This window comes from Sphaerodactylus townsendi, linkage group LG02, assembly GCF_021028975.2.
Source record: "Sphaerodactylus townsendi isolate TG3544 linkage group LG02, MPM_Stown_v2.3, whole genome shotgun sequence".
Lineage (NCBI taxonomy): Eukaryota > Metazoa > Chordata > Lepidosauria > Squamata > Sphaerodactylidae > Sphaerodactylus > Sphaerodactylus townsendi.
In genome coordinates this window covers 119,597,178-119,623,441 of record NC_059426.1, presented here as the reverse complement: position 1 = coordinate 119,623,441, position 26,264 = coordinate 119,597,178, and the positions used below count along the sequence as shown (strand labels likewise).

General features: G+C 42.9%; 1 protein-coding gene across 1 annotated transcript in view; it reads right to left on the bottom strand.

Annotated features, from left to right (window-relative positions):
• Positions 1–26,264, bottom strand: part of GALNT16 (polypeptide N-acetylgalactosaminyltransferase 16) — a 188,956-nt gene that overhangs the window by 51,099 nt on the left and 111,593 nt on the right. The window contains exon 3 of the mRNA XM_048485048.1: positions 8,456–8,554. Coding sequence (XP_048341005.1) covers positions 8,456–8,554 — 99 coding nt within the window. The remainder of the gene's footprint in view (positions 1–8,455; positions 8,555–26,264) is intronic.

Here is a 26,264-nt window from a genome sequence, read left to right as displayed (position 1 = left end):
TTTAAAAGTCTAGTGAAATCTCTCCCACTGCCCAAACTTAGGTTTTTTTGCACTTGCTGCTGCGTCTGTTCTTTGGTTGGATTTGATGCTGTTTGAAGATTTTTTATTAAGGTTTCCCACGCTTGAATGCATGCATAAGAACATAAGAACAAGCCAGATGGAACAGACCAGAGTCCATCTAGTCCAGCACTCTGCTACTTACAGTGGCCCACCAGATGCCTTTGGGAGCTCACATGCAGGATGTGAAAGCAATGGCCTTCTGCTGCTGCTGCTCCTGAGCATCTTTGCTGATAATTTTAAAGTCACCAAAACCCAAATCCGAATTTTTACCAATTTTCAAAAATTTTGCTCAAGCCTAGTAAGGATTTAAAAACTTGATTCACAGATACATTCACAGATACATACATACAGATTTACAGGTGCATACAGCTGTTTGTGAAACAAACAGCCTTCATGGCTTTGGAGCCATGTATCTTCAGGAAGGCTTCTCCTGCTGTCAGAGCAAAGCTTTTTGAAGGAGCCACCCCACTAGAGGGTAAGGTCAATAGCTGATCATAACATACGTTTTCTGTGGTAACGGCTCCCACCTCAAGGAATGGCCTGCCTGAAAAGGTCAGAAAGGCTTTTAGACTTCTATTGTTCTGCGCACTGTAAAACAGAATTGTTCAGGAGGGTAGTTTTATAAAGGAACAACAGCTATAGTAAAATGGATTGATTCAGAAGGGCAGTTTTATGAAAGGAACATGATTGTAGTTGATTCTAGCATTTATTATTATTATTATTATTATTATTATTATTATTATTATTATTATTATTATTTATTCAATTTCTATACCGCCCGATCCCCAAAGGGCTCCGGGCGGTGAACAACATAATATATAAACAATAAAAAGGAGCAAATCCAGTAAAATACAAACATAGGCTCCGTCAATAAAACATCTTAAAATACATAAAAACAGCGGCTAACAATTAGCAAATTAAACAAGAGGCGTCCAGGCTCAATTTAAAAACTCACCCCAAGAAGGGGTATACAATACATATATTGTATGTATAATCTTGTTGTTACTGCATTGTTTCTAATTTTATAACATATTTTCTGCATTGTTCATAAATCATATCCGGTACTTTTAAAATTGTTTTCCAATTCTTGCAATCCAAGTCCTATTGAATCATTTACTGGATGTCTTCTGCTGCCTGACTGCAATGTGGTATGATGGTGTGACACCTGCAGAGAAAAGTGTATTTTTTAAAAGAGCAGTTCTGTCTGCAGTCATTATTGTTTTCACTCAGAGTGAGGCATAGAGGCCTAGGAACAGGGTAGCCACCTGATTGGCTGAGGCAACCCTGCACTCTGATCGGTCACAGAAGACTTGGTCTCACTGAGAGGGAGGAAGTTATCTCCCTGTGTAAAATTATCTAAGAGGCCTTTTGGATTGTGAAGTTCCTGAAGTAAAAAGCTATCTGTCTTATCTATGTTTTTAACATAACAACTCTAAGGGTGATTCCGCACAACACGTTACCAGCAGAGCTCGACTTGTGTCGAGCTTGGGTTGTCCGCACAGCCGCAGATCTCGACCCAAGTCCGACTCTCCTTCAACCCGCCTAAGGAGGATCTTCTCGATCCTGATGGGAGGGTGTACTTTTTCGTGAAGTCGTGTCGAGCTCACGCTTCTGCGGACAGTCTGCTGAGCTCGACTCAACTCGCCCCTCCAGCCAATCACGTCGCTCCTTTCTCTGCCCAATCATGGCTTAGTTTCCCTTTAACCAATCAGGGCACATTTTCGGCAAGCCAATTATAATCGGCTATGAAGAGCATGCGTACAGCCAGAAAGTTGCCGCGCCGAAAAGCGAAATCTAAAAAGGGACCAATTGCTTGTGTCGTGCATGGAGCCAATCCAGCCGATACAATCAATTCCATCATTAAGCCTACTACTGTAAAATTCTCTGCGCTCATTGTCCTCGTCAACCAATCACTAACGCTTGCTGCCTAGATCCCTCCCTCCCTACTTCGCATGGAGAGTGGGATGTTTGAAGAGGGGTGAATTGTCGGCAATTCGCCATTTCCCTGTACTTAATCCCTTTGCTGGAATTTCCTGGAAGGATTACCTATTGTGAGCATCCGACCGCTTCCTCCTCCGAGCATGAGTGGTTCAGGTAGCAGGGGGGTCGGGAGAGGCAGTTCGTGGGGGGACCAGGAGACAAGGGACTTGATTGAAATCCGAGGTGAGCTTGAGCTCCACATTAGAATCAAGACATGTGCCAGAAGCTGTAACGCATCCCATCTTTTTGGGAAGAGCGCAGTCGCGTGCGGAGATGTGCATTAGGGGCCACAAAAGGTCTCTGCTGGAGTGCAGAAATAAATTTAAGGCACTCAAGAGTGATTATAAGCGGGTTGTTCAGCACAATTCCATTTCTGGAAACAACCACAAAACCTGCCCCAACTTCGCAAGGGTGTCGCAAAGTTCCTCCGGCGTTGCGACATGCTTGTAAAAAAAGGAATTTCATGTCTCCCGCCATGGGAAAGGGAACCAATCAGGGCAGAGGGGCGGATGATGCACAGAGTTGAGCCCGCCCACTGAGCTCTGGTAAGTTGAGCTGAGCTCGGCAATGTGCGGATTAACGGCGAATCGGGCTCATGTGCCAACTTTTCGTGGCAGCCAATAGAATGCGAAGCAGGAAGAGGCGTGCCCACCTCATCCCGCTCTCTGAGCTCGCCTAAGGGAGATCCAGCTCGGCCGATGTGCGGAACGACAGTGAGTCGGACTCATGAAGAAAATTTCGGCTGGACACAAGTCGAGCTTTGTAGTGTGAGGAATCACCCTAAGACAGTAGTAGCAGTCAGCGTGTGATTCTGTCTTGCCCTACTGTGTGACTGCCCTGTGTGCTGTGGTGGAAAGCAAATATGCACAGATTTTGATTTATGATTTATTTTGATAAAATGATTTATTTTGAGGGTTTTCTACCTGCCATAACAGCAATATCAATATAACAGCAATTTAAAGGGCTTTAATAAAACAAGCAAACTTGTGACTATGTGCCTTTAAGAGTGAGTTGATAGGAGAAGTTAAGAGAACCAAGAAAAGCAGAGACCCAGGAGAGTTCAACATGCAAGCTGCACAGTAGACAGTGGAGTGCTTCCTCATGTGTAAACAGAGAAACGTGAGGAGACCCCACTGTGCAGCAAAGAACCCTGAGGTAAGCATTCCATGCATAAGGGGCTAATGACTTCCAAAATGTCCTCTCATTATCAGCCTTGCTCAGGCCATGCAAACTGAGGACCTTGGCTTCCTTTATTGTGTCAGTCCATCTCATGTTGGATCTTCCTCTTTTCCTACTCTTTTCTATGTTTTCTAGCATTATTGTCTTTTTCAGTGACTAAAATACAGTAGTTTCAGTTTAATCGTTTTAGATTATAGTAGGATAATTGCCAGATAAAGCTGTACTTGGACTGTACTTTGTCAGACTGTGGAGGACTGTGAGGTGTGTCTGGTATTTTCAGTGTCAAAATTCTGTGTGAAACATATGTCCTGGACAAAGCTAGGCTGGAAAACCTTTTTCTTGGGTTGGGTTTTTATGTTTGTAGAGATGATGACATTTCATAGAGGCCAGCATAATTAATTCTATCATTTGAAAGAGTTGTTGATTATACACACATACATGCATGTAATATATGGGGGTGTTATTTTGTACTTCTCGCCCCCCTTCAAAAACATGTAGATCTGGTTCTGCTACCTTTTCCCCGCTCCCCCACTTCCCTAATCACTCATGCTCTATGCCCACAGGAAGGAGAGAAACCTCATTTGTAAAGATGTTGAACGACACAGAGCCCAGGACCAGTTCCTGAGGCACTTGAAGTGTCATTCTCTCCAAGCAGTTGAGAAACCATTAAGAAGCCTGATTTGGGTAGGATATGTCAACCAGTTACAAATCACCTAACTCCAGTAGGATTCAAACCACCATTTACCATCTTTTGGCAAATGAAAGTGAATTACAAACAGCAACAAGGGAGGAGTTGGAGTTCTAGACAGACTTGAGGCAGACATGAGCCCTGACATCTGCCATCAATGTAGAACTACGCAACAGAAATTACACTGAAGAAGGCTCACAGCAATTGCTGTCTACTTTCAAATGGAGTCTTGTTATAAGTATAATATGTGTCCAAAACAACAAACATTACAAAAGTACCACAAGGTATCTAAAAAACAGAACCTAATAAAACAGATAAAAATCCTGGGCAGTACAAACCATCCACTAAGCTTCCAGAACCCAGATGTGAACTGGTCTCGAACAAGCTTCAAGGCTAGTGGAACATAAATTACATGAGATTATGCTTCCCAAAATGTATAAAAGTTTGTTACAACAGCAATGATTTGAAACCGTGAGGGACTGCAGTCTGCTGCAAAATGGCTCTGGCTGCTGCAAAATGTCACTGTAGAACTGACACACTAGGAAGTGAAGTGCAGTATTTCGCACATTGGACTGGTGCACCCTGAATAGTTCAGTCAAGCTACAGGCTCATGCAAACTGCCGGTGCCTCTGCCTCAGGGCTGACCATACTTTGAAGTACAGCAAAGCAACTGCCTGAAGGTGTAGGTTTGGGGTGTCATAAAAAACAGCACATCATCAGTAATCAAAGTATTATTTTGCTGCCAGGAGAAAGGAACGCCAGTGTCTTGGGCATGCCCATGCCCAGCCCTGGTCAGAAACCACCTACGGTTCTGAACATGTTATATTTCCCAGCTGCAGCCTCGTCAATGCCAACAACTGATTGCAAGAGATTTGTTCTGCTTTCACTAGTGTGCAAAACCATCCTTGTATTTATGAAGCCCAGCTCAGACACACTTGAATGAGCTTATTATTTATTCACAAAGCAGTTTTCTGCAAGACCCTGAGACCTGGAGTGAGGAAAACTAGTTCCAATGAATAATGCATCACTGCCAGAAGTACCCTCAGCTGCCTTCCAGCTGAGCTGCACTCTTTTTCTCTCTGTCTCCTCCCTGCCGCCGCCCCCCCTCCCCCATCTCTGCATCCACAGAGAAAGCATTTTCCTAACTGGGCCAACTGCCGAAAGGACTCTCTGAGTGAATTTTTTAATACTGCAAAGAAAAAAAGAGGATGTTTTGGCAAGAAAAACAAAATGTAAACAATCTTATTGTATTTTCTGATCTAGAAAGATATTGGAGAAACTGGCAATGCCAACAGTTCTTTGCTACAAAACGAATACAAAACAAGTATATTCTGGCCAAGGATATGCACAGACATATATAAAAATGGGCGTTACACTCAGAAAGTACACCTGTCCCACATATGGTATCCAAACCCTCTCTAGGGTGGAGGCAAAGAAAAATTAGCCAATTTCTTTCTCAGTAAAAAAGAAGTACACAGAGCTGCTTGACTACTTCCTAGTGACATCAAAAATATACTCCTGTTTAGAAGAATTTTACAGCTATTAAAACTTAGTTGCTAAGGAGGCACATTATTTGCTTAAACCAGAGTCTTAGCCAGACTGCCTCACTAGGCAGGGTGCAGCATTTCTAGGGAGGACTTCAATGTGTGGAAAGTCCATTTCTTCCTCCTGTCCTACAGAAACACCTGCAATCCTGTTGCCAAGTTCAGGAGTGTGTTTTCATGTCTGTATTAACTGTCATGGCCAGGGTTAGCATAACTACAGGGATATTTTTCTCCTAGAATCACTTGGGCATCACAAGGGTGAAGGAGGTCTTGAAGACCTACTGGAAAAAGATAAAGGAAGCTGCACAAAGGACTCAGCCATAAATAAAATAGGGAGATCTACACACTCTGGGGACTTTCAGGTATGCAGAAAATATAATATAATATAATATAATATAATATAATATAATTTATTTATTTCATTTTTAAACCGCCCTCCCCTGGAGGGGGATTGCATACATTAAGAAAAGGGGGGGTCCCCCATTAAAATAGCCTGAAGTGAACTGAAAATGCTCCAGAAGGGATAGGCAGTTGAGAACAGTCAGTTAAAGGGCAGCAATGCTGGGGTGCAGAATGAAAAATCTGTCTGCTAAGGTTTCTGGAAGTTCAGAATGGGAAAGTTGGGGTGCGATTTCCAAACTGTTGCCCCCTTCCTGTGATTCCTTCTGGACCCTCAAACTCTATTAATTTAATTAGTAATACTCCATGATAGACCAAGTTTATATCAATCAGCCAGCTTGACATGACAGGCTTCCAAGTTTAAAAAGGCAAAACTCCATTGTGAGGATTCAGCAAAGCAAGTCTGTGTAGTTCTTATGGGCAATGCACTTGCTTGTTGCTTAGACTGCAAAACCCATCTTCTCCCTCCCCCTTTCCATCTGCTGCTTAATCCCTGGTAAGTGTCCTGAATTGCTCAGGGGAATTTCCTGGCCAGTCTTTCCAGAAAAGAGTCAGAAAAGACATGTTCTCTCAGGAAATTCTCATTTTAAATATTGATCTGTTCAGTATCAGGCAGGAGCTGGTTAGACCCCAGCTTGGGTACATGGCGTATAGCTCAAATAACATTTTCACAAACCACAATCCAATCGTTTTAAGATGCTGACCAATTCTTCACATGCCGATAGTGCTCGGCAGATATTACATTCTGTTCCATTCATGCAAACCAGGAGGCTGCCAGCTCCATGTACTGGCAGCATGCAAATCCCTGTGATGCACCCGATACATGTGCTCACCATCTGATGTGAACTAGGCAACATATGCATTTTCCATTAGGGTACAACTTCTGTTCATGCAAATTGGTACAATGAAATATCACTGTCCTGGTTCATGTGAATGGAAGCTCTACCCAGTTGGAAGATCCACGCAGTTCCCAATTTACACAAGCCAGTTATCACATTCATCAGATAAACTGGCGGTGTGTGTTAACAATGTTTACTCCACCTGAATATACAGACCCACTTTTGGCCTATCCTGGACTTTATTTTTCAGTTTAACAGAGCAATTCTAGTACCTAGGTTATTCAGGGTTCAGATACAGATTGGTTTAGTTTCCTTTCTGGGGGTGCTCCTTTGGAAAAGAGGTTCTCTGCACTAAAATTTAGATTGTGGTGTGCTGGGTCCTTCTTGTGGTTCAACCTCTTATGTCCTGGAACCTATTTTTGGGGAACAGATTCTTAAAACTCTGTAACTAATGCAAGTAGACCCCCGCTATCCACCACAGAAAGAACACCTCTGTAGAAATATCTTCTTTTTATTTACAATTTGCATTTGTAGTTATCCGATTTTCAAACAACGAGCCTGTTGTAATCTATTTCACTAGTTAATTTATACTCACCTCACCTACCTGCTTAAATGCCCTGATGTGCTCTCTGCAAACAGATAATTTGTTTCATATTAGAAAATGCTTAGGCTAAAATAAAAATCTATTTAGTGTGATGACAGCTTCTTCTTTCCGAACTGGTTTCGTGCACGTTCAGGGTCAGTTTTGTAACTGTCTCTTCCAAAGGTCACGATTTTGAGTGTCTTCTGGGGTAAGGTTCTTTACCTGCAGGTCTTCATTGATTGTGTCCATCCACCGTTTTTTGGGTCTGCCACATGGGCGGCATCCACCAGGTTCAAGGTGCAGGGCTGTCTTTGCAATGACAGCTGATGACTATAAGGATTTATTAGAGTTTCTGGATTTTAACAGGCTGCCAGTAAAAAGTTAGGAGGTTGTAAACACATTAAAAACTTGTTTCGGCCCCAGTTTCCTGTATCAGTGATGTAATCATGCACTCACAGGCATATAGATGGGTGTATGAGAGTCAGAGCAAATCACATGAGCTGCTACTGAATGAGAAAGGATTTGATGAACTAATCTACACATTTGTATTAATATAGGCACAGATATTCCTTTGAAAAAAACCTGTAAAGCTAGACCATAACCATCAAAACTTGGAGGTAAATGTCCAAAACCGGCCCCACTGGCAGCTGTTAGCCCTGACAGAACTGCTGCTAGCCAGCTTGGAAGAAGAAAAACATCACAGCAGACATGGAGAGATCTGGTAAGTGGGTAGTGTCAACAGGTGACCAGAGCAGCCAGCCAACATTCTTGAGTAAACCTGGAAGAGGACCTGATACCTCTCCAGTTGGTGGGGAAATAAGATCCAAACAAGACTCTGATGTTTCACAAGGATGTGGAATGTGGGTGTTTAAATCCCTGAGACCAGGATGCAAGGAGCAGGTATCAGGCTAAAGCTCTGGTCCCAAAGCACGACAGAGGCAGCAGTCTGAAGGGAGGACAACAAACTCAGTGGACTGAAATCTGCTCCCCTACCTTCAGCACAAACAGATGGCCTTCATATGCCAAACATTTATTCACATCAAGCAGCTTTATAGATAACTTAATGTTTGTTTATTCAGACATAAGCCTAATTGATTTTAGTGAGATTTCTTCTCTATATGCTAACGTTTAGCTACTTAGGAAGGCAGCCTCGCCCTCCTAAAAATCCAAAAATGTGCTTTACCTCTTCACTGTACGGAGCAAAGTGGAGCGCGCCTCATTGTGAAAAGTGATGATGATGCTGGTTGTTGGCAGGTCTGCTCCATAATGGACAGAGGTGCACCTGTGACAAACGAGGAGAGAACTTTCATCAGTGCAAACATCTAAACACCTTAACAAGGCATTCACTAATAAAACAAACTCCTGTATCTGCTGCCAGATTCGCAGATTCTCATGTATATATTTACCAGGCAGCTGATAACTGAATGCTGATGCCAAGCCAACATTCAGCTTCCTATACAGCTTCTTTGACATGAGTGCAATTCATCACATGCTGGCAATGCTGACAGCAGTGCTTAAACAGCCATCGGATTACAGCTGCCAGTAACACCAATTAACAAGCATGTCTGTTTCAAGTTCTATTAAGAAAAAAGATGGTATCTAAATTTTCAGAATCCACTACATGCCTGTTCTGTGTAAGGCGGGTGGAAAAAGAGAACCAGAAGCCATCCATGGTCCTGCAACAACCTTTCGGGAATAGCATTCCATTCATAACCAAAAAGGAGCCAATGAGGGTGCAGCAGTGACCAAGAGCTAGGCCCATACTGTTACTGGAAGGAGTTCTGCAATGGCCTTGAACGAATTCATTTATTCACTTCGGTTATTTATAGTCTGCCTTTCTCACTGGGACTTAGGGCGGATTACACAGAGTGAGCCAATACAATCAACAAGATGGGACATTCAATAAACCATGAAATAGGATTTGAGCTGTTGTGAGTTTTCCAGGCTGTGTGTTGAGAGAGAAAAACATCTTGCTGTGACATGCCTCTGAAGTTGCAGGTGGAAGGTTAAGAGCAAAAACTACCAGACCATGGCCAGACAGCCCAGACTAGGTGGCTAGAAAACTGCAGTGAACATCAATACATCAACAATACATTAAATAGGATTTTGGTTGTAGACATTCAGCAGAAACTACTGCATTTCTTATTATAAATCTCTCAGAAAAGTAACATGGGAAAGCTCTTTATTGGGGAAGTAAGATGATGACATAATGAAGATCACTGAACTGAAAAGTTCTTCACTGGCCGCTTGGAGCAGAGTCAAGAGGATTGCAACATTTAGATGTATTTAAAGTGAAAGAAAAACATGGCTCAGACTAATGTGAAATGCACATATGCCTAGCCACACTTTTTAAGGGTTGTGCTATTGTTCTGCCTAGAGCGGGTTTTTTTACCTTGTCTCTTTTCCTAAGAGACTAATAGATTGTAAAACTGGAAGGGGATTCATTTGCATGTCTTAGGAAATGTGTCTTTTGCTGAATTTTATGGGCAGTCTTCAAACTTTACCAAGTTGTTTCCAGAATTCCAATGCAATGGTCTTATGAAGAAATGAGACATTGTTATTAGTCATTTAAAATGAAATGTTAAGAATGTAAAATTTCTGGAAAGAATCTGAAATGATATCACTATATACCCATTCTAGAAAAGCAAGAGCTGTTTGGTTTAGCTTGTGCCGTATAGTATTTAAGAGAAGCAGACTCTAAACTGGAGTACTGAGTTTCCCCACTCCTCCTCATGAAACCTACTGGGTGACCTTGGGCCAGTCATAGTTCTCTCAGAACTCTCTCAGCCCACTTACCTCACAAGGTTACTGTTTTGGGGAAGGGAAAGGAAAGTGATTTGTAAGCCACTTTGAGAGTGGAGAAAAGCAGGGTACAAAAACCAATCCTTTTTCTTACACAGCTGCTGCTTGATTTAAGAATGCTAGGCAGCCAGAACTCCATTCCTGCCTCCTCCCACTTACCCAACTCTTGGGGCTCCACAGACCAGCCAGTTCCTTCTCCCAATGGTATCATTAACTAACCACTGTAACTCTTCTATCCCTGGCCAAGTCAAACCTTTGGATGGGTGCATGGGAGGGCCTGCACTCATTGGGACTTCAGCATAATCAATAATGAGTTGCGTGGACTCCTTTTTTAAAAAGAAATCTCAGCTACACAGCTGAGCATAAGACACAACAGACTTAAATATTTCTTCTTTGATCCAGCAGTTCACAGTGTTTCCTACAACAATATCTGGCAATCCTACTCGTCTCTTGTTTTGATGGAGGCACAAATGCAGTAAAGACAAAGATTCATTTCTTGGAGGTTCCTGACAACCTCCAGGCCCTTCCTTGATCAGTTATGTCCCTTTGTTTAGAAATAATTTCACCCCGCCAGTTTTACTTTATTTTGAGTCAGTCATTGTGAAGGCTCAAGCCACTTGGTTCTTGCATCGGGAGAAAAAGCCTCTTGAAAAAAACTTGATAGCCTCTCACTCTTCTGTGACTTCTCAGAAGTAATTTGCCATCCACTTTGCCACACAATGGAGGATCTCAAAATATCAGTGCTCTCTCTCCAGCAGACAAAAGGATATATTGATTGAAAAGGAATTATCCCACTTTCATACAATATCGCATGTTGCCACATCAAAAAGAAAAGGGAAAGGTTTCTTCACACCTCTGTCTTTCACAAGACAGGAAAGCAAAAGGAAACAAAGGTCACTCTGCCAGAGTTCAAGTCTCAATGGGCACAAACAGTGAAAAACACGCCATTATAAAAATGCTCATGACTGACTTTCCTCACTGCTTCTAAGTACCACTTCTCTCTAAAGATGTTCTGAGGGCAGGTTGTGAGCTTCCCATTCTCATCATTCATTTAACCGGATCACTAGAGTGCGGAAGCAATTTGTTGGAGTACAGAATTGAGTTTTGATTTTTTTTGAATCTGCTGTTGCTCTGTGCAAAAGAAACCAAGGCCATTTTTACCAATATATCCCCGAAATCCAGGCCTACAGCTGGCTTTTCTTGCTAGGTAGGGGTCACCACATTTCTGTGTGGGGCTTCAAATGAATAAACAGAAAATCTATTTCTGACATCCAACTGAAACTTTTATCATTGTGCTGCCAAGCTCATGGATCTATGTACATTTTAGTACCTAAGGACTGACACCAGAACACTTATTTGTATATTCAGAAAAGTCTTCCTACTTATATTTTTTAAATTTAAATAATTTTTTTTATTTTCCCAACACAAAAAAGGAAAAGGAAAAAACAAAAATACATATACCACTATACACTCCCCATACAGTGATATTGATACAGAATAGAAATAAAAAATACAAAAACCACAAGAAAAAATAAAACAATATTTGACAATTTGACAATATTTAAACACAACCAATTATAACTAAACACCATATACCCACATAGTGACTTCCACTGCTGAATTCTAAACCATTCTAGATTCGTGCATATATTTAAAATAAAACAATTTATCAAATACACTCTGTATCATTATTAATAGTCTAATTCATTCTGCTGTTTTTTTAGAGCTCAAATCCCGCAGTTATTTCTGTACTACCATATGTTTTCAATAGATAGTCCATAAAAGGTTTCTAGTTTTCTATCTTCTCTGTATTACTGTCTCTTATAAACAGAGTTGGAGCTATCAGAGGGTGGGGCGGGGGGGTACATTGCACCTGGGGAGGCGGAAAATCACCACGGCCCCTGTAGTGTCCCCCTGCTGCAGCGCCGCCCCCCCCCCCCCAGTTGCTTACCACACACACTGACATTAATTTAGCCTGAAAGTGGAGGCTGGAAAAACTTGTTTCCTAGAAAAAGCTTCAACTAGGGACAACCGTAATGGCATTGCACTTGCTACCAATTTTTATATTTCAACAATACCCAGAGAAGACTCCTTCTGACAAAGTTATTAGAGAACTCTGTATGCATCTCTCCTTCTCATACCACAAACGTTCATGCCATCCAAATCTCCTGTCAAATCTCTCTAAATCCAGAATTCTGATATTTCCCAATAACACTCATTCCCTTATCCATATCAATGAGGCAGCTTCAACATATAATTTTAAATCTGGCAATGAGAAACCTCCTCTTTTTCTTTGCAGCTTGCATATTTTTATATTATTAGTTTTTTACCTTGCCAAATAAAATTGCTTATATCCCATTGTTTAAAGCAGTGGTTCCCAAACTTATTTGGCCTACCGCCCCCTTTCCAGAAAAAATATTACTTAGCGCCCCCTGGAAAAAATTTTTGAAATTTTTTAATAGCAATTAAACAGAAAGATATATGTATTATCAGCTTTTACTCAGTAATCACTCACTCTGGATCGCCACAGAGCACTCCACCAGTAAAGCAGTTTCCACTTTGGGAATCACTTTAAAGCATGTTACAGAATTAATTATTGGTATAGTTTGGAACAAAAATAACATTCTTGGTAATACATCTATCTTTTATCACCGTACCTTACCCATCAAAAGATAACCAAATTGTCCATCTCAACATGTCCTTTTCCTCTTGCCTATTGCATACTTTAACATAATTATTTTAGAATAACATACAGTTCTTATTTGTCAACCACACTCTCGAAAATTGAATTTTTTTTACCACCATACATCCAGATAGTTGAGAAAATCAAAATTGAGATGTCTGATCCATATTTAGCCAGTCTTTTATTTTTATTCAGCTTGAACCCCACCATTAGTTCCATAGTTGAAACTAGGCCTTTAATTATCTCTTTTTGTTCTTGGGAAAGTTGTGGTATATTTTGCTTAGCTAAGTACTCTTCAATATCTTTTTCCCTTAAAATATTACTTCCAAATAATTTTGAATAATATTTTGTAAAAAGCATTTTTAATTCTTTTCTCATCAGAGACTAAATTACCTTTCTATTGTATTTTTGTAATAAATTTATTCTCTTTCAGTTTTCTTAGTTTTGCTGCTAACAACCTCCCTGGTTTACTGGCCCATTTGCAGGGGCGTTCCTAGGCAAACTGGAGCCCAGGGACAAAACCTGAGTTTGGCGCCTCCCCCCAGCGAATGGGCAGCCACCCTCCCCCACCATGAACAAACAATGATTTTTTGCACCAGCTCATAAAACACCCCCCACTCCCAGCAAAACATACATGGCTCTCTCCCCACCAATTCTTTTCCTAATTTCCTAATCACAACAATCACAACAACCCTATGAGGTAGGTTGTTAGCCTGAGAAACAACTCCAAGCCAGTGCAAGTGGGTATTAAGCATGTAAATCTCTCACAAATCACCCCCAGCAAAAGGTTTACTGAAACAAATGTCAAACATCATCTCTCATAAAATATTCTCCAGTGGAATCCACCCCCAAATACCATCACTTTCAATGGTGTTTAAACTAGGGAGCTCAGATTCTTCTTTTAAATCCACTTTAAAGGGAGACTCTAGGATCCCTGGTAAATAGGGGTTGAAAGTGATGCTGTTTTAAAGTGGATTCTCCCCCACCCTGAAACACAGCATCTGCCCTGAGAGTTGGAGATTCAGATGAGGCTGGGGTCACTCAGATTCAGCTGGAATCTGGGCAAATTTGGGCACATTTGGACAAAAAAGTGCCCAATTATGTCCTGCCCACCTATGAACAAAAATGTGAATGCAAGGTATTTAAATTTCTTTGGGGGGGGGTATTTTTGTAGTTTTTCGGCCTGGGTAGGGAAGGTGCATTTTGTGTTTCATGGCATCAGTGATTCCAGGGAGACATTTCAAGAGATTGTCTTGATGGCCACCTGAGTTTGGTGATAGTTTGTTTCAGGGGAAGCAGTGTTATGGACACCTTAATGGAAATTATCCCTCATTGTTTTCAATGGGAGCTAACAGGAGATGGGGGCTGCCCATTTGAGGGACCATAACTTCTATCCTCCTGGAACCTAACTTCACCAAACTTGGGTGGCATCATGTAAGAATAGTTACCAGATGATACCCTTGAAATTATGGTCACACAAGCTTTTAAAAAAATACACCACCTCATATAAATCTGCAAGAAATTTGCCCAAGATTCTTTTGTTTTGTAGTGACTTTGCTCCAGTCGCAGCCAATGGGGAATTTCTGGAGTGTGTAGGTAGTCTGCACATTTTTGAAGATAGAGGGGCACTAGATTCTCAAGGTGGCTCCAGGAAGCCCTCCTGGTAATAGCAGCCAGGCTTAGAGACCTTTGCTTCTGAGGGTCCAATTTTATGGGCCCCCAAAAGGCTTATTTTGTTTCCACGCTCCTGACCATGAAGCCTGCGGGCTGAGTTCTCTCAGAACTCTCTCAACTCGCCCCCCCCCCACTCCAAGAGCAAAGCTCACCAAGCTTGGATGCTATTACCCAAGACCTCTTGGAGCCACCTTGAAAGTCTGGTGCCTCTATCTTCAAAAATGTGCAGCCAGTGCTTACACACTCAGAAATTCCCCAGAATCTGCCAGGCTCTTCAGCAAGTTCTGTGGTGGGAAAAATTACTTTTCCCACCATAGACTTCAATGGGGTTTTCTGTTATGCCCAGATGGCGCTGTGGTAGAAGTTTCAACAGGAGGCAATGTGGTAGTGATCTTGCTGTGGGTGGGGGCACTTATTTCCTGCAGGGCTGCTGGTGTGAGTCTCCTGAAAGGAACCAGCCAACTTTGCTAAAGTTTGCCTGGGATAGCCAAATGCTGTGGGAATCAGGTTCACCTTCAACTTGCTGCCCACAGCATTTTCCTCTTCCACACACATTTTAGCAAATTTGGTTGGTTCCTTTCAGGAGACTCACACCAGCAGCCCTACAGCAGGAAATGCCCCCACTCAAAGCAAGACCCCTACCACAGTGCCTCCCATTGAAACCTCTACCACAGAGCCATCTGGGCATAACAGAAAGCCCCATTGAAGTCTATGATGGGAAAAGTAATTTTTCCCACCACAGAACTTGCTGAAGAGCCTGGCAGATTCTGGGGAATTTCTGAGTGTGTAAGCACTGGCTGCACATTTTTGAAGATAGAGGCACCAGACTTTCAAGGTGGCTCCAAGAGGTCTTGGGTAATAGCATCCAAGCTTGGTGAGCTTTGCTTCTGGAGTGGGGGGAGGGGGCGAGTTGAGAGAGTTCTGAGAGAACTCAGCCCGCAGGCTTTCATGTGCAGGAGCAGGGAAACAAAATAAGCCTTTTGGGGGCCCATAAAATTGGACCCTCAGAAGCAACGGTCTCTAAGCCTGGCTGCTATTACCAGGAGGGCTTCCTGGAGCCACCTTGGAAAGCCCCAAGCCTCTATCTTCTGCAAAAATGTGCAGACTGCCTACACACCTGTAGAAATCCTTCATTTGGCTGCAATGGAGCAAAGTCACTGCAAAACAAAGTAAATCTTTAAGTAAATTTCTTTGGTGTTTGTAAGGGGTGTATTTTTAAAGCTAGTGATTGACCATAATTTCAGGGTATCATCTGGTAACTATTCTTATGATGCCACCCGTTTGAGGGAGTTAGGTTCAGGAGGACCAAAGTTATGGTCCCTCAAATGGGCAGCCCCCATCTATCTGTTAGTCTATGTATTGAAAACAATGGGGATGGGGGCACCCCCTTTGGGGGTCTATAACTTTGCTCCCCCTGAACCAAACATCACCAAACTTGGGTGGTATCATCAGGACAGTCTCTGGATGGTCCCCTGAAATTGTGGTGCTGCTAGCCTTAAAAATGCCCCCCTGCAGGCCAAATCGTAAAAAACCCTAAAAAATGTTAAAAACACACAAACAACCCTGAAATGTTGGCGCCCCCCCCACGTGACCAAATGGGGGCGCCCGGGGACATAGGGTACCCCCTGTCCCTAGGCAGGTACGCCAGTGTCCATTTGAATGTGTTTTGTTTGGCAAAATTCAGATTTGATTCCATTTATTTTGCTGTCAGCATCAATAATTGTTGTTGTAAGGTCTTAATATTATACACAATCTCTTTCTTATTCAGATATTTCTAAAATTCCTGTTCTTTAACATTTATGAAGTCCAAAACACGTTGCATTTTCTTAGGCCAATTTCTTGTTAACTGTATTCTGTTAAATCAAGAATCCCCTCATACATGCTGTGCTAGCATCCCATACAACATTTAAGTTTGTTCCTTTATTCAAATTTAACTCAAAATAATTCTAGTAATTTCTGTTTTTCTTTAAGTTTCCAATTTTTTCAGTAATGTTTTATCTAAATGCAGAATCTCAATGCAGAATTTTTCCATCTAAATGCAAAATTTTTCCTTTTCCATGTAAATACTAGTGCATTGGGGTCTGAAAATGTTTTAGGACATACATACATCTTTAATATATTTAGCCTCACCAGGTTGTTAGTCCAGACTATATCTATTCTTGAATGTGATTTATCTATTTCAGAATGGAGGGTAAATTTTTATCATTACCATATTTAAGCCTCCATAAATATTACAATTTCAAGTTCTCTACCAAATAAAAAAAGATTTTAGGGAGCTTACCTTCCATAACTCTAGTAGTACTTTTCGATTTTCTATCCCAAAGTCTCAAAGTCATTTTATTTACATTCAGTGACCAGTAGTACAAGATCAAGGTACATCAGTTTTAAGATACCGTTACCATAGTACCGTGATGGCAAACCTATGGCACGCGTGCCAGAGGTGGCACGCGGAGGCCTCCCCTCTGGCACGTGAGTGCCGAAGCTCCCCCTTCCCCCTTCCCCCTCCAGAGGCAGCTCGTAGGCCGAGTCGTCTGCAAACTCACTTGCCTTCTGGGCTGGGCCTTCCCCTCCGGCAATGCATTCTGGGGCTTCCCCTCCCGCAATGCATTCTGGGGCGTTCCTCTTGCTCTGCATTCTGGGGCGTTCCTCTTCCACCTCCTTCGCTGGCCGCCCAGACACGCTTACTCCAGTCAAAGGCCAACAAATGTCTGGTGAGGGACGAAGGCAAGGTGTCTAAACATTCTGGGGCTTCCCCTCTTGCTCTGCATTCTGGGGCGTTCCTCTTCCACCTCCCTCGCTCGCCTAGACACTTCACAGCCAGCTTGGGGCCGGTTCAAGGGGACGAAGGCAAGGTGTCTAAACAGCTTTAAGAAGCCTGCTCAATTTCAGAAAGTAAGTGTGGAGGGGGGGCGCAGCGGGGGAGGGCGGCAGGGGATTTTTCGCCCCCACATGACCCAAATTTAGTGCATCGCGCACAAGACCACCCCATGGGAGCTTTCAGAATCACTTGCTCCCAAAAATCACCTTCTCAGCCAGATAAACCTCCTGCAGCTGTGCCTCCGCCCTAGCACGGGCGCCTTCTCCGCCTGCGAGCACATGGAGGTCTCCGAGCTGGCAGAAGACGGGAGAGCTGGAGTAAGCGTGCATGCTGTGCTGCAGCAGCTCCCTCCAAGCTCCTCCCAGACCTCCGGCTGCCCCATGCCCCCTTGTTCAGGTGAAGCTGATCCCACTTGCCCTGCAGAGGGCCCGCTCAGTGCCTGCGGTGCAGGCACCAGGCGCTGCCCGGGCTGCCTGGGGCTCACAGGGCGGCTTTAGGGCGCAGAGGCAGCAGGGCCAACAGCGCCCGGCCCGACCTGCCATCGGGGGAGAGGAGGGGGGGAGAGGATGGGCGGCGGGCGGCAGGGTCACCCCTGCTTCTCCCAGGCTGTTCTCCGGCTGCTCCATGCCCTTTGCCTTGCACAGCTGATCCCACTTGCCCCGCAGAGTGCCCATCATGCCTGCAGGCACCAGCGGCGATCAGCGCCAGAAAGCAACCCCCGCCTGCGCTTTGAGCCAGGCGCGCAACGGCAAGGCGGGCCGCCCGGCTGCCTACCAACGAGGGTGCTTTAGGCGGCAGAGGCAGCAGGGCGACGCAGGGCCCGGCTCGACTCTTGTGGGGGGAGAGGAGGGGGGAGAGGAGGCGGCGGCGGCAGGGTCACCCCAAGCTTCTCTCGCTGTTCTCCGGCTGCTCCATGCCCTTTGCCTGGCGCAGCTGATCCCACTTGCCCCTCAGAGTGCCCGTCATGCCCACAGGCACCAGCAGTGATCAGCGCCAGAAAGCAACCCTCGCCGGCACCCCGAGCCAGGCGCGTTGCAAGCTGGCCGGTTGGGCTGCCGGGGCTCGATGGTGCTTTAGGCGACGGCGGCATCTCTCGGCAGGGCCCACCTCGACTTGCATGGGGGGAGAGGAGGCGGCAGGATGGTCACTCCCTGCCTGCTCCGGCAGAGCCAGCCACGCCCCTTTGACCTGGAAAGCCAGCAGAGGCACATGGCTGGAGACCCCCATATTATCTCCCAGCAAACAATGTATGCTTAAACAAGCATAACTCTAGAAACAGACATAAGGGACTCCCATCTTTCACATAGCTGTGGGCCATCTGGAAACTCTGTGCAGGTTGCTTAGCTGCTTTCAGAGCCCACAAGTCAGTTGTTTTGAGGATAAAACAGAATAAGAATAGTTAATGCCACCCTCACCCTTTAGGTTACTAATAGAATGTTAAATAAAACAAATGGCAAATGTAAAAAAAAGCATGAGGAGAGAAGAATGGATTTTCCCCAGCAAATCTTATTTTAATTGCAAAATGGCAAACTTTAATGGGTAAACTCCCCCCCCCCCGCCCCCTGGATTGCATATTCCTTCTACATAGCAGAAGCATTCATCTGAAAAGGCCCTTTGATTTCAAAAAGGAATAGAGTTCTGAAATACCTTGCCCAAAGTCCAAAGTGTTAATCATGATTTATCTCTTAAGTTCAACTGATTCAATTATTCAAATTCAATTAAAAAGTGCCATGGACCACTTTTATTTAAAAAAAATCTTTTCTATGTTATCTTATAAGCCATGATGGTCCTCTTAGAAAGGGAAACATTCTGATGAATACTTTAGGTATTGTTGTTTTTTTTCTTAACAAAACAAAGGAGTTGGTTTTTCTAAACAAAAACTCAGTATTCAGGTTAAATTGCTGTATTGGCACTTTGCGATACATAAATGGGCTTTGAGTTGCGGTTTGGGCACTCGGCCTCAAAAAGGTTCGCCATCACTGCCATAGTATATATATAGACAAAAGAGTACCAGAAGCACTATTCAAAATATTACATAATCTATGGTATTTACAAGAAGGAATATTTGCAACACTAATATAATTATTATTGTACTTATACACAGTCAGTGACTATTTACTAAAAGGTCAACTCGCAAAAAAGCAAGCAGTAGGCAGAATACATTAATTATGACAAAAAATTAAAAATTTAGTATAGATACACTTGTAAAGTGCCTGTGCAGTCTTGCTAAAACCTATAGGGACATTACTAAAAACTCAGGCCTCCAACCATGTCTTCTAAGGATCACAATTAATTTAGTCTTCCCTTCCCTTAACTATTCAGCCAGCAGATGTCTCTTATTGTGTTTGCAGATTAAAGAACAAAAACGGGCCGTTGCCCGTTTAATTTTCTGGTCCCTACCTGCCAATATGTAGGCCAGTACATCTTTGTAGTTTAGGCCTATTAGACCTATCATGGCTGGGCTGAGGATTTCCTTTCGGGGCTTTTCGGAAGTGAGACATCTAAATAACATGTGTTCTAATGTGTCTATTTCGCCTAGAGGGCAGGGGCAGAGCCTCTTTTCATAAGAAATTTTCTTGTATTTCCCCTATAACAGCAAGGAGGGAAGGGAATTACATCTGGCCAATGAGAAAGCTCTTCAAGTACACTGTTTCTCAAGGAAAATGATAGGATGCCAGAAACATTTGCCATCTTAGGTGTTCCGGTGCAACTGCATTTAGGTGCCCAGGAGATCTGTTTGTTTCCTAACAGTCAAAAACCTCCTCTGGCTTGTCCTGTACATGGAGCCCTATCAGCCCCTAAGTAGCTATTGGAGCTTGTGCTGGGAGAGAGTCCTACCTTTTGTATGGTGGGTAGGACTTTCTTGTGCCAGCTGCACTGAAAATTATCCTGAGGGACCCCAAGTGGGAGAAGGCCTTGTGGGTTATGAATGCAACCAAGCCATTTTTTGATTGATGATAGGCTGATTAGGGCTTCAACTTTTAACATCCCGGTTTCAAGCCTAATCCATGAGTTGGAAACATTTTTTGGAACATGTACTAATGATCTTAAAAACTTGGATTGCACTCTTTCTAATGGAGCGAATGAGGAGGAGGAAGATCCTAGAAAGGATCCATAGATTAGTTGTGGGATTGTTTTTACTTTAAACACTTTCAGGGCTGCTGGAACACAGGAACCTCCTCTTACGTGATAGAATTTTAGGATACTATTTGTTGACCTCTCGCTAACATTTGCCATTTGAGTGTGATGGGCAAATTTGGAGCCCGAAGCCTGAAGAACCACCCCTAAATATTTGAAGCTGTGGACCTGTTCGATCTTGTTGCCTGCAAGCTGCCAATTTCTGTGTCTAGGGTGGTTTCGAAATGCAAGTATATTAGTTTTTTTGAAATTTATTACTAGATGTTCTTGCTGGCAGTAGTGAGTAAATTTGTTCATAGCTCTTTTTAGGCTGATAGGGGTCCTCGAGAGGATAACTGCATCATCGGCATACAGCTGGGCGATTTTCTATCCAACAGAGTCTAAGTTACTCCATTAAAATATCCCATTAATATATTTTCACAAGATCTAAAAGTCTTTGTTCTTTGTAAAACTATAATTTATTTTCATTTGGAGAATACATGCCAACTAAAATAGTTATAAGTTCTGCAATTATGACCAACAACAACCTTCCTGTTTCATTTTTAAATATCAATTTTGGCTCAAATATTGTGGGGTTTTTTCTTAGCATCAGCAGAAACAAATTCTTGGCCCCAAAACTAACTTATCAAATATTTTCTGTCATGTTTTCTAATATGAGTCTTTGTAAGCATGTTATATCCAAGTTCTGTTTTTTTTTTAAAAAAAAAATCTTCCTTCTTTTGGCCAACCCATTTAAGTCCATTAACATTCCAGGATAAAAATTTATAATCCATCATGATTATTTTTCTTGTGGTAAGTCAAAGTCCTTTTCGTACTTGCAAAGAAATTCCTCTACTTCCAGAATTTTCAAAATCCTGATTTTTTGCCTTTGAAGGTAAAAGATATTCCTTCGGGAATTTCCCATCTAAATGATATACCACCTTTCCTCAAACATTCAGTCAGGACTCTGTAGTCCCCCCTCTTCTTCAGAGAAAGATCTGCCTACTTATAAAGGACACATTTCTTAAATGTATGATAGTTCTTTTTACGTTTGTTTAATTATGATTTACTGTATTTATAGTCCACCATTGTAATTAAGATTTGAAGTGGATTACACAGTATAGGTCTGTAACAGTCTACATCAAGAGACATCTAATAAGCAAAATGTGGACCAATATAATTAGTATGAGGAGACATTGACTAAGCAATGTGCTAACAACTAGGGTTACCAAAATTTGAATGAAAACAGCAAATTAGGCTTTTCCATGGGTCAGAGTGTGGCAGGAAAATTGGATGGGATTTGGTGGACCAAGGATTTTGAGCAGGGGGGCAGTGGCTGGGACACCCCCTCAGCACCAGATAGGAGGCAGTCAGCCAAGGGGCACAATGACACAATATCCTGGTTGGGCATGTCTGTCCTAACATGCACTAAGTGAGGATGGTTATTGGCCTTGGTAGTCCTCATAGAGATGATGTATCCTTAAATGTGAGGGGACCAGACTAAGAGCATCTGGGAACAAGGCTCCAGAAGATAGGCCAATTACTGAGGTGATCTTAAATGCAATAATACAGCATTCTTGGGGATGTCCAGTAGAGGAAATGGGAATTGCTACTCTACCAAATAACTATTTAATTGTTACAACTGATGGTGCAAATCAGTGATCTATTCAGGTCAATGCTGGTGGGAGAGATGGTGGATGGGCTAGAAGGGAGAAACCCCATTTTACATGGAATCACATTTTCCTTGAAAAAATAGTTCCATATCTTGGACATACTCTTGTACTATGCTCTGTTCCTGGATTCCTAAGTATTGACAGTAGCCAAGAGTGCTTTTCCCTTCACCCTTGGTTGATTCTGTTGGAACAGGCAATGTCTGGTATACAAAGAAGAAGAGAAGACCCTGCAGGGGGCAACAAGAGGGCAGTTAGAAAGAATAGAGAGGTCAGCACCTTCTCTCCTGTTAACATGTATGCTTGGCTCCAGTTCTGTTTTTTTAGACTTCTGACTGGATCTACAACCAAAATCCTATTTAATGTGTTGTTGAAGACTTTCATGGCCACAATCAACAGGCTGTTGTGGGTTTTCTGGGCAGTAGAACTGCGGTCTGGTAGTTTTTGCTCCTAATGTTTCACTTGCATATACGGCTGGCATCTACAGAGGCATGTCAAAATAAGAAGTGTTTCATTCACAGTTGCATGGCTGTTGCATTCACAGTCATATTTGAATGCTATTGCAATATGCAACAGCAATGCAACTGTAAATGAATTCCACCCAGACACATGCAAATGTGCCTCCCCCTTGTAAAGTAGACAAAATATATACCCCACCACACAAGAACTCCACACTGTTTCACAGAGTGAAACACATCTTACCATGGCAGGCCACTGAAGGTGCCAGTCATAGATATGGGAAAATGTTTAGGAGTAAAAACTGCTAGACCATGGCCACATATCCCTGAAAATCCACAACTACCTCATAGGGTCCTTGTGATGAGAAACTGGAGGACAGTAGAATAACAAAAGCTCCTTTAGGTGTTCATTGGAGGAAAAGGCAGAGAATAAATGTTGTAAATAAGTAAAACAAACAAAAACAGTGCAGCTGCAATCCAAAACCCACTTACCAAGGAGTAAGTCATGCGGAAATCAATGGAATTTACTTTTAAGAATACAAGCTTAGCATCACAGTTGGTTTTTATGCTTCACTTTTCTCTACCATAAGGATTCTCAAAGTGGCAGCTTACAATCTCCTTCCTTTCTCCCCCTTCCCCCCACAACAGACTCCTTGTGAGGCAGGTGGGGCTGAGGGAGTTTCAAAGAACTGTGACTAGCCCAAGGTTCATATAGCAGAGTGGGGAAACAAACCCGGTCTCCCAATTAGAGTTTGCCACTCTTAACCATTACACCAAGATGTTCTTTGTACCACTTTCAAAAACACCCTGAAAATGTAGAGGAAGATATAAGATGGCAAAATTGCTACAGAGAGAGGTGATGGGAACCACGCAGAATAAATGTTGCAGTTCAATATATGGAACAATGTCCCAACAGGGAGTTCCTGCAACAAGGCAGGGCCAAAGAAATATATGGGATGCTTCTGCAAGAGGGCAATGGGGTGCACAGTGTACCAAGGCTGTATATTTAGATGGTCAAGGCTACTTTCACGATTTCTTTCCCTAAGGGCTAGGAAAGATAACCAACCATTTTGCCTATGACTTATTTTTACCATATATTACTGTAACATTTATTACTATTGCTTTATGGTTATTACTAAATGGTAGCTATTTTTTATTCCAATGTTCATTGCTGTTGTTTTATGATGGGTCTAAGTGACAACTATCTTTTTCATGCAGCATTTTATTACTGTGATGGAGGCCTGTTACTGCAATTACTGAGCATATAAAGAAGCATCTATGAAGGGTAAGTGGAATAACTAGGATCAGACACAGGGCATATTACATATATTATTGCACTAATTCACATTTTCTTTCTCCCCCCACCCTTTTTAAAATGCCATTAAGACCCTACACTACTGAGAAATCATAGACTTTGTACATATGATGTTCCCTCAGGAAAAGGCATTTCTTGATCTTTAGCTAGTTTAAATAGTAGCTAGAACAATGGCACTCTGGCGTCCTGACCAAGGTTATCTAGATAAATACGTAGGTAGATATGTCTGCCCACCATATCAGGCAATGGAAGGCTCCTACTTTCCCAGGCTAGCAATTTATTTATTTAAATATTTAATCCAATTTTTCTCCCACAATGGGGATTTAAAACAGCATATACAGCATATGGGGACCCCAAGGCTCATCTAGTCCAACCTCCTGCTCAATGCAGGAAATTCACAGCTACCCTACCCCCACTCCAATATGCCAATTGGAAGGATCCCTGGGCCATTCTGCCTTGGAGGAAAATTCCTTCCTGACCCCAAAGTGGTGATCAGCATTTCCCTGGGCATATAAGAAGGGTTTTCAAAACTGAGCACTGATTCATCTCTTCCTGCCCTCCCTTTCACAATCTGCCAAAATTCACAGAATCAGCACAGCTGTCAGATGGCCATCTAGCCAGTGGTGGGATCCAAACATTTTAGTAACAGGTTCCCAAGGTGGTGGGATTCAAACAGTGGCAGTGCTCTTTTAACACATGGAAATGGGCGGGAAATAGCGGGGGCGTGGGCTGGCATTCCGGGAGGGGGGGCATTCCCTAAGGGCTTTGGTGTAAGGATCGCAGAGGGCACGTGCACCCCAGGTGCAGTTTGCTTTGAGGAGTCTCCAAACAGCTAACAAACGCCCCCCCCCCTTTCCTCTCCCCACAACAAACACCTTGTGGGGCAGCAGGTGGGGCAGAGAAAGTGGGGAATCAAACTCAGCTCTCCAGATTACAGCCCAGCCCCACAGCAAAAGTTAAGAAGCCAGGTGCTTCATGTCCCCCATCCCCCCCCCCAATCAAGGCCATTCACAATTGCAAACAAGATTTTAGGGATAGAAGTGCAGTTTGGATTTGCACATTACCTTTAAGGAGTCTCCAAACAGCTAACAAACACCCCCCCCCTTTTCCTCTCACCACAACAAACACCTTATGGGGCAGCAGGTGGGACAGAGAAAGTGGGGAATCAAACACAGCTCTCCAGATTACAGCCCAGGCACACACAAATAATTAGTAACCCACTCTCGGGAACCTGTGAGAACCGGCTGGATCCCACCTCTGCATCTAGCCAACTTAAAGAAAGACAGCCCACCCAAGAAAGACAGCCCACCATCTCCCAAAGAAGCCTGTTCCACTGAGGAACTGCTCTGACTTCAGGGAATTTCTTTCTAATGTTTAGCTGAAAACTCTTTTGATTTAGTTTCAATCCGTTGGTTCTTGTATGGCCTTCTGGGACAACAGAAAACCATTTCACTGCATCCTCTGTATCATAGCCCTTCAAATATTTGAAGATGACTATGATATGAGCCCTGTTGGGGAGGGCGGGGTATAAATATAAAATAAAATAATAAATAAATAAATATAATTGTCTCCTCTTCAAGCTAAACATACTCAGTTTCTTCAACCTTTCCTCATAGGTCACAATCACCAGATCCCTCACCATCTTTGATGCCCTCCTCTGGATATGTTCCTGTTTGTCATCATCCTTCTTAAACTGTGCTGCCCAAAACTGAAACCAGTTCTCCAATGAGGTCTAACCAGAGCAGAGTAAAACCATACTATCACTTCATGTGATCTGGACCTTAAACTTCTGTGAATGTGGCCAAAATCACATTTGCCTTTTTAGCGACCACATCAAAGGTGGGATCCAACCAGTTCTCACCACTTCTCTAGAAGTGGTTACTAATTTTTTCTGAGTGCCGAGAAGGGGTTACTAAAGTAACCTCCCTGCCCAATAGGGACTGGAGGTGCGTGTGTGCGGCGGCGCCACTGTTTGAATCCCACCACCAACGGAACCTGTTATTAAAATTTTTGGATTCCACCAGTGGACCACATCATACTGCTGATGCAAGTTCAGTGTATAGTCTACTAGGATGCCTAGATCCTTTTCACATGTGCTACTGCTAACAAAGTCTCCCCTATCCTATAATTTTGCATTTGATTTTTTTCTACCTAACTTTACATTTATATCTGTTGAAATTCATTTTGTTAGTTTTAGCCCAGTTTTCCAGTCTATCAAGACCATCTTGAATCTTAATTCCTTTTTCTACTGTATTTTCTACCATTCTCAATTTAATATCTTCTGCAAATTTAATGAGCATCCTCTTTATTCTTTCATCCAAATCATTTATAAAGATGTTGAACAACACAGGGCCCAGGACAGACCTCTGAGACGCTCCACTTGACATTCTTCTCCAAGACAATGAGGAACCATTAACAAGCACTCTTTGTGCAATCTATTAGCCAGCTACACATC